Source organism: Pinus tabuliformis, chromosome 8 (genome assembly GCF_031772625.1).
Source record: "Pinus tabuliformis cultivar Carrire ecotype Pingquan chromosome 8, CPIR1, whole genome shotgun sequence".
In the NCBI taxonomy this organism is placed as follows: domain Eukaryota; kingdom Viridiplantae; phylum Streptophyta; class Pinopsida; order Pinales; family Pinaceae; genus Pinus; species Pinus tabuliformis.
This window is the reverse complement of record NC_142294.1, coordinates 321,217,183-321,226,717: the sequence shown is the minus strand read 5'-3', so window position 1 is coordinate 321,226,717 and position 9,535 is coordinate 321,217,183. Positions and strand designations below refer to the sequence as shown.

The following is a 9,535-nucleotide window of genomic DNA, read 5'->3' as shown; positions in this document are numbered from 1 at the left end:
TTCACATTGATTTAAATTTTAACCTTAAAAAAAATAAAAATCAACAAACATTTAAAATTAAAAAAGTTAAATATATTTTTTATTTTTTTTTAAATAATATTTAAAATATTTAAAAAAATATATTTTATAAATATCTATAAAATTAAAAGAAAATATTTATTTATTTATAAATACAATTAACCTATTTAACAAAGTTTATTTTTATTAAAAAAAACAATTTTAACGGCCACCGCCCCACTGCCCTTGGGGGCACAACGGAGTTGCGTGCAGCTCTGCCGCTTAGGGCTGCGCCCCCACGGGCAGCCACGTGACAACTATCCGACTTTGAAAATAGGATAGCCATCGCCTGACTGCCCATGGGGGTGGCTATCCGATTCTCGGAATCAAATAGCCACCACTCGGCTGCCCGTGGAGGCGCGACCCCACTGGTGGCTGGACGGTGGTTATCCGATTCGGAGACTCAGATAGCCATCCCCACTGGCGGTCGGGCGGTCGCTGTCAAATTCTCGCATATATGTTTTTAATTTTTTTTATTGTAAATATATGTTTTTTAAAGTTTTAAATATTTTTTATCTTTTGAAAATCGAAAATATATGGTTTTAGAGGTTTTAAATGTTTTTTATTTTTTACAAATAAAAAATATATGTTTTATTTATTTATTTACTTTTTTAAATTTTAAATGGTTTTTTAAAAAAATTCCAAATTACATATATATATTTATTTATTTATTTTATCTTGATTTTAATAGTTTTTTAGATTTTTATTGGTTTTTTTTTTTTTTTTTAATTTTCTATTTTTAATTTTATTATTATTATTATTTTTAATCTAGTTTGTTTTGTTTTTTGTTAATCCTTTTAATTTTTTTTCTATTTTTAGTTAATTTTATAGTTTGTTTTTTTTGTTTTTTTTTTTTTCTAAAATTTTTATGGTTTACGAGATTTTTTTATAATTTTTTTAATGTTTTTTGTATTTTTATATTTGTTTTTTTATGTAAAAAAAATTGACATAAAATTTTTTAAAGTGTAAAAAATTGTAACATTTAAAAAAAATATCTACACTTAATACATTAAAAATTTAAAGTATCAAAAATTGTTAAATTTAAAAAATAATTATTTACATTTCAAGTATTAGAAAATTTAAAGTAAAAAAATAGGTCTTTTGAAAAAAGGCCGGATGTAGAATCACCACTTTTTAAAATCAGCACGCAAATCACTAACATTCTAAAACTTAATATACATAAAAGAATTTAAAATACCAAAAACTATGCTCTAAAAAAAATATGTGTGTTTTGCATAGCCCTTTTTCAAAAGCAAGTTACTTTTTCGCTATCTCTAAGAATTTTACATTATATATATATTTTATGACTTAGCAAGAATTGAGCTATTAGTAGTAAAACTACTAATTTGATGTACCTTGAAATTAGATGATTATGAAGTACAATTTAAGTGGGTCTGTTTCCTCATTCAATCAAATTAACAGATAAAACTATTATAATTTAGTTGTCAAATTAACAATGAGAAAGTAACTAATGACTACCATTTACAAATTTCATTAACTCTACATTATTATTTAAAGAATACTAGCCAATTATATATATATATATATATATATATAATTTATGAGTGAGAAATAGTTGAACTATTAGTAGTAAAAAATACTAATTTGATGTACCTTGAAATTAGATGATCATGGAGTATAATCTAAGTGGGTCTATTTCCTCATTCAATCAAATTAATAAAAAAATTATTATAATTTAATTGTCAAATTAACAGTGAGAAAGTAAATAATGACTACTATTTACAAATTCCATTGGCTCTTCATTGTTGTTTTGTACAATTAACTTAATAATTTATTTCATTATTTGATTTTAGACTTTTGTGATCCATTGATTTTGATAAATTCTTTCGGATTAATTACATCATGAGTTGTTGGTCTACTTTTGGAACCTTCTAATGTGGTTCATCCTTAGGACATGTGAAAAAATCATTCAGTAAAAATGCTTAAATAATAAAGATGCATATAGTTCTAGAATTAGTCGTTACTTTAAAAAAACAAATTCTATCGCAACTTCCACCTTAACATATTTAAATTTCTCATTTGGACTTTCATCCTTATTTAAAATTAAAGAATATTAAATCATCTAAAATAAGGTCCATAAAATGACAATTTTCACCTCACTGAAATCCTCGGGGATTTTGAACAGTTAACCTATTTCATTACTTTCCCAGAAAACAAATTTTAGCACACTTAACATATTAAAACTTCACTCACACATGTACAATTTGTAAACACATAAAAAATTATATTTGCAATTGGATATCCAGATCCTATGAATAAAATACTACCACCATAACATATTTAAACTTCACACACACACCTGTATGATTCGTAAACATATATAAAACTTTATATTTACAACTGGATATCCAGATCCATCAATAATATACTATATGCTCGTTAAATGTTTCATGAGCGATTAGTAAAGGTGGTCATTTCTCCTACAGAGTTCCGAAAAAAGGCCGTTGATTGTGATGCACACTTCATATTTAAAAAAAAAAAGGTAAGGAGGTGGTTGATTCTGGAGCACACTTCATAGAAAAAGTTGTTGTGTATCTCACACGCTTCATATGAATTATTGGGGGATTTTTTTATATGTTAAGTTCATCTGAATACGGAGTAAAGTAACAAAAAAAAGAGATCATGATGCTCCACCATATCCAATCTTTTGCATGGAATTGAAGATAAGTTTCAGTTTTCAACAACTTTCACTTTCACACATTTTCTTTACTGCAGACAACGATAAGATCTGTGTATTAAAACAGTGTCCCAATTTGTCCAACAGAGCTTGGCTGCACCTTAGATACGCTCAGCTACATGGTAGCTCTTAAAGCAGTAAACAGTTTAACACACCCCACAAAAAAAAAGTAAATCCATAAAAGAGATTCGCTCAAAATTATTTTCCAAAGTCACAACTTTATTCTTCCCTACTTTTATGTTCCTATGGATTTTTTTATAAAGCTTCTAACTTCAGGTCTGCCTCAGCTTCTCACATATATCGAGGGCATGATTATATAGGATCTTGGAAGAAACCAGGGTTATTCTGGATTTTATGTGACCAGGTTGCCTGGATGAATATTCAGTGTAATACATCAATTTTCTATCGTTCGAATGTCGAATCTTCAACTGGTTTCAGCATCGCAATTACAGGTAAATATTGCTTGAATTTTATTGTTTGTGGTGACTAGGCTGAGCTTAGGCTTAGGCTTAGGCTTAGGCTTGGCAGTCATTTATTGGATGGAAAAAGAATGATTAGCTAATAAAAATGTTTAGCACAAGATTGTGGGAAAGTCTAATCTAGCATGGATTTTTAGGGTTAGTTTTAATTTCCTTTCCATTTAGGCATGGATTTTTAGGGTTAGTTTTAATTTCCTTTCCATTTAGGCCAAGCCTAGGCTTGACTGTCATTTATGAGATAGAAAAAGAACAATCTAGCATGGGCTTTTTTGGACTAGTTTTAATTTGCTTTCAATTTAAACTGAACTTAAGATTGACAATCATTTATTGGATAGAAAAAGAACGATCAGCTAATAAAAAAAACCTTATCATGCTAAAGCTAAATCTAGCATGTACTTCCTTGAGAGTTTTAATTTCCGTTCAACTTTATTATTTATATTTATTACTACGTAACTCTATAATAACAATGATTCATAACAACAGACTCTTATTGGATTAAAAAAAAGGATTAACTAATAAAAATGCTTATCACCATGATAGTGCTGAAGCTCAATCTAACATGGACTTCGTTGAGATAGTTTTAATTTCCCTTTTTCATTATTTATATTTCTTGCTGCGAACTCTATGATAATAATGATTCATAACAACAGAGGACGTGTTCGCAGAAGCTGGAGATGAGGGTACCGTTGTATTCGTATGGATGCGAGCGCAAAGTTCGAAAGGCTCTATCTCGTTTTCAAGGTACATCACTCTGAACTTTTCTACGTTCATGATCTGTAGCATGAAAAGCAATCTTCGTGCAAGAAATATCTGTAACTTCATACATCGTGACAAGCAAATTATTGTTAGAATAGAAGAACCCATTGTTAATGGTCATACTGTACCAGGCTCCTTTCTAATGTTTGTTAATTGTCACAGGGTTGCAGTCCATCGATGTAGACTTTTATCAGCAAAAAGTGACAGTGACAGGGTCGGTTAATCAAGATCAAGTCTTGGCCGCCATGAAAGAAAAGCGGAAGAATTCAAGGCTTTGGTCAGCTGAAGATGGCAAGGGAGAGTTACATGTGACTGGTGGCAACAAGGGTGAAATCTTGGATTATTCGAAGAAGCCAGCAGCTGCCCCCAGGAAGACGATAAAGGTCACTTTTGCACTCTGACAATAAATCTCAAAAATATATCCTAACCTTCTAGGGATATGTCCTGAAGTGTGTTATTTATCTGATAGCATAGAGACATAATAATCGGAAAATTGGGTACTTGGAGATTAATTAAAGTAAATTAGGAATGATAAGAGTTACAGAACAGCGTTGTATTTATAATGTTTTTTATTATACATGTAGCAATATTTATTTTTTATTTTTCATTTTCCAAAAGTTTTTCAGTAACATTTTTGTTGATTTTAATTTATATTTTGAAATATTTTCAAAATTTCATAGAAAGCTATATTTTGGAATATTGTCAGATAGTGTAGGAAGATACAAACAATATGAAAGCAAGTCTCATTATTAATTCTGGCTTTTGGAGTTTTGGTGTTTGGAATGGATTTGCAAGTGTTCCAACTGTGTTCAACTCCATCAAATTTGTAAATTACAGGTCACTTGGCTTCACTTTATCAGTCAATATTCCAAATTTGTAATCAAGATAAAAATGATCTTGGCCTTAATCTATCATTCTCACATTTACTTCTACATTTTCATGTTGATTGTAGATTCCTGTAACATTATGGAATCTGACCGTCAAGAAAGAAATAAGTAAAACAATTAACTTTTCTACTTCTTTCCTAATGATCAGATTCCATAATATTCCCAAAATCTATAATAGACATTCATATGGTATTATCTTTTATTAGAAAGGGGTTTTAAACCCTAGAAGAAGCTTTGCCTCCAGCTTAATTCACACAGCTGTACATACATCAGACATATACATCATAGTGACCTCATCAGACATACAACATACTAACATCATGAGACTGAAACCCAGATAAAGATTATCATTAAATCCTCTTAACAATCCAGGATATCTTCCATTATATGGATATCTTCCATTCATATAGTACTATCTTATTAACACGTGATTTAAAAAAATTAGAAATGCTTACAGTACTAAAGGAATTCGATATTATGCAGTGTTATTTGTTATAATCTAAATGCAGGCAATTTTTTTCTGCAATTTGTATAGATAAGTGAGCTGCGAGATCGTCTATTTAAAGCTGTATCGATTGTGTTTGGCAGGAGCATTGTCAAGCTATATCTAACGTGATTTTTCAGCAATATCAAGCAGTGCCTTATAAGAGGGCCATTTGGTATGCTGATTCAGAGGCAGACATGAACATTAGCATCGCAAAAAAGGAGGAAGTCACTTCAGTCAAGTTATTCTCAAGTGACAGTAAGAGTATTAAGAACAGAGTCTGTAACTTTATTCGTAAAGCGGTTTATACTGTCTTTGGGTATTCATCAAAGAGAGATCCGTTTTGAGAAGGTGTCTGGCCTCTGGCTGGAGCAATCTGTTCCATTCCTTTTTTGCATCGAAGTGATGGGTTATATCAGTTTGTTTCCATGGTGTATTATATATTGTGTAATACAAGCATTATAAGAAGAAGCAATGGCAGGAGTTTGTTCACGACGTGTGCATAAAGGGCTCATAATTTCATTCCTAGTGTTCAATTATGTCAGTTTCAAAAATTTCAAGAGTTAAATGGTTTAGACAAACTTATCACCATTCATAGATCTTGCCATGAATTTAGGTAAGAAATTTTGATGTAACACATTAGAAAATCTTGAGACATTTAGAAATCATTACATGATTCTTAAAGTCACCACACCAATTCTAAGGGGTTTTTAATTTTCCTCGGTAGTATTTGGAAATAATTTTTTGATCTAATATTGAAATTGCTTTTTTAATAATCATTTAAAAATTTAAATCACTACTTGATAATAATGTTTTGTTTCGATATTGAAATTGTTTTTTTAATAATTATTTAAAAATTAAAATTACTATTAGAGAAATAATGAAGAGAAATAATGAAGGTGTAGAGATATTTTCTTATGAGTTTTGATTAACCTGTAGTTATTAGTGCACAATTAATTTAGTGTAATTTTTGGAAGCAATGGTTAATTAGGAAAGGTTAGATGTGGAGGTTTGAGGATTTATGGCACTTTGTCCTAAGAAAAAATGTTTAGGGTTAGATGCTCTTGTTTCCCTCTCTTAACTACTGTTACATGTTTAAAAACATCAACATCCATCCATGATTCCTAAGACCGGATAATGGTGCCCATATGCAACTCAAATGTGAAGGACTCCACAGAGAGGGCTTGTGTCCTAGTTCCTAAGTGATGTTCATTATGCTCAAGATCATGAAGATTCACTAGGTGTAATTGCAATTGCATTCCCCTGACCCTATTTGTGCCTTAACACTTGTTTGAATACTTATTCAATGTTGTTGATCTCAAGAAGCTTCAAAAGATATTAAGAGACTAGTTTTTTAGTCCTCGATAATGATGAAGGCCCTACAAACCACTCATGGCCTACTATGGTGGTCTAAGGAGATGTTCAATATGCTTGAGCTAGATGTTGGACTCAATAATTACAACATAATGCTGTCCTCTTATTATTGTCAACTTTAATTGTCAATCCAAGGTTCATACGAACTTAAAGGTGTTGTGTGCTATATTTGCAAGTCTCAATTTTTATACTTATGTGGTAGCCGTTGATCCTAGATAATGAAGGATAATGGCACCTAGCTAGCTTAGGCGAAAAAAAATAGTTCATGGTTGGGCACTAAGACTTATTCAAAGATAAATATATTGAATTAAATCTCAACTATACTTGCAAATAAATGAAAATTCAATTGCTAAGTTGCAAAAATGAAAGTGCTACCACATATTTGAAGAAATAAAGAGGCTATTGCTAAACTACATGGACATATTTATTTAGTTTTTAGAATTCAAAATGCAGGAAACAAAAGTACTCATATTTAAATTATATAAAAAATATTGTGTATTTCTTGTTTTCCCTCCTATTAAACCATATTTTCTAGTGTCATTGATGAAGTGATAGACAAAGCATGCAATGAGATGAAGAAAAATGCTTAAAATGAAGGCTTTGAGATTATTTTATAGGAACAACAATGGAGTTACAGGGAACTCTATGGTGTTGCACATAGTGTTGTCATTGATGACAACAAGATGTCATTGATGTCAAAGGGGAGCATGGGACAACAACAAGACTCAACAACAAGACTCTTCATGAAGTAGTGGGATAACTTGACCTTTCGTAAGGTCTCATTACATGACGATATGGGTGCTTAAATTTATTTGAATTTTTGATAAAATTAAGATGCCCAAAAGCTCTTACTAATAGCATGGTTGCGTAGTGCTCGTTGATACCTTTCTAATGATATGTTTTCCTAAGAGAAACTCCTCATGGATGAGAAGTTATGACTAGTTTAGTTGGGGCAAAATTGAAAGGCCAATCTATAGGGCCAAACCCAAATTAATAAAGGGTTAAACAATGTGCAAGACTGGAGCAAATCTAGCATTGAGAAAAATGATCAATGGTCATAATTACATGGAGTTGTGCACTCGCTAATGCCATTAAAGGGCATGCAAGTCTCAGGCCAGTCAACGATGCCACCAACAAGTCAATGGTCAGTCAACGATGCCACCAACAAGTCAATGGTCAGATTGAAGAAAAACAACATGATTTTTAATGAATGCACAAGATCCAATTAAATGATGACACATGGAAAGGTCTTAATAGGAGATGATGTGGAGTTTGTTGATGTTAGCATAGTGACACATGGCATCACTAGGTAGTGACCAATAGTAATTTTGGATTGGCAAGGAGGTCAAAAATGGGTGACATTTGGCACCCCTCTCGAGCTACCATGTGGAACATTTATGTAATGATGATGTCATCAATGCACTGACCAAAGACCTCAAGGTCTAGGTAATGTGAGTTGGCTATATGGGATGTTGACCTAGTCACTTAAGTTAAAACTCCAAATTCTTAGGAACAAGTTTGGTTGACCCTTCCTTAGCCCAAGCTCTATAAATATGGTGTCATCGGGGGCTTGAATTACAATGAAATTTGTAATTGACTTCTATCATTTGCACTATTTTTGGTTCAAGCTGTTTGTGGTCGAAATTCTTTTTGTTCCAAGTTGAAACCCTTTGTTTGGGTTTGGTTAGTCACCTCCAGGTTTGTGAATTTTGTATGTGGGAAGTGGTTTTGAGTTTTGTATTTTGTTTGGTCTTTAGCAGACGTGTGGTGAGGCCCAACTACTATTCATTACATCAAATTTGACAACGATCAAGTCACCACATTGGTATTGGACGAAAATCTTATTTCGCATCGTATTTTTGTGTCAACCAAGTATAGCCACTATGGACCTAAGGCATAAAATTATGTATGTGGATGAGGCCGAGTACAATGTAGCCACCATGGCCCTGATGTTAATTTTGTAGCTTAGTGACAAATTCCAACCATGGGATGAGATTCCTCTTTTTGAGAGGACCAATTTTGACTATTGAAGCACACAATTTGGAGAAGGGAAAGTGCATTTTTGAATTAAAGCACACATGTGCATATTTGATCAGGTAAGCCCTAAAGATAAATTGGACACCCATGGATGTCTATAAATACAAGTTAAGTGACCCTCATTTGATCATCATCATGAAACATTCTTCTATTCTTGTTTCTTTGGTTTTGGCTCGCACGGGTCTGAGATGGTTCATGGAAGTTCGCTCACACAGGTTCGAGATTGTAGGCTCTAAAGTTCACACATGTCTAGTATTTTGGGTCACAACCACATGCTTCTAATAGACAAATTTTGGTTGCAATCGCACACAAGCCAACTCATATGTGCAGCTGAAGCCTTTTAGATGCATGCACATCACATTATCTGTGTGGTTTGGACCTAGGGTTTGGTTTTATCAGTTAACCACAAATTTTGCTCATTGACTGCAAGGTGTAGGAATTTACAGGGTACGTTCCTCAGAAAGAACACCAAAAGGACACCGCTCACAACCAGATCTCAAATCAATACACCAGTATTTTTGACGTGGTTAAAACCCTCAAAGTGCAAGGAGGGAAACGGTCCACGGCCTGTCCCAACGTGGGTACTACAGGCAATTTATTAATCAAAGAATGAAAATTTACATAAGCTTCTCTCATGCACGGATTACCCGAACAAAGACCCTCCATGCGCTTTAAATAGAACTCATGGACCAATCGGGTGTCAAGCCACGGATCAAGTGTCGGTAATACCGAGGAGAGAATGAACCGTCGGATCACTACATAT

General features: G+C 32.5%; 1 protein-coding gene across 2 annotated transcripts; it reads left to right on the top strand.

The window, feature by feature from the left end:
- The first annotated feature begins 2,949 nt into the window (after window positions 1–2,949).
- Window positions 2,950–5,883, top strand: LOC149235432 (uncharacterized). Of its 2 annotated transcripts, none has more exons than XM_089461392.1 (4): window positions 2,950–3,207; window positions 3,885–3,975; window positions 4,153–4,373; window positions 5,466–5,883. In XM_089461392.1, exons 1-4 carry the CDS (start codon window positions 3,169–3,171, stop codon window positions 5,706–5,708), a joined length of 594 nt encoding a protein of 197 aa, XP_089317518.1. In that variant the 5' UTR covers window positions 2,950–3,168; the 3' UTR covers window positions 5,709–5,883. The 2 variants fall into 2 exon arrangements, with proteins under 2 accessions (XP_089317518.1, XP_089317519.1); XM_089461393.1 differs by having other exon boundaries at window positions 2,956–3,207; window positions 3,900–3,975.
- The last annotated feature ends 3,652 nt before the right edge of the window (window positions 5,884–9,535 follow it).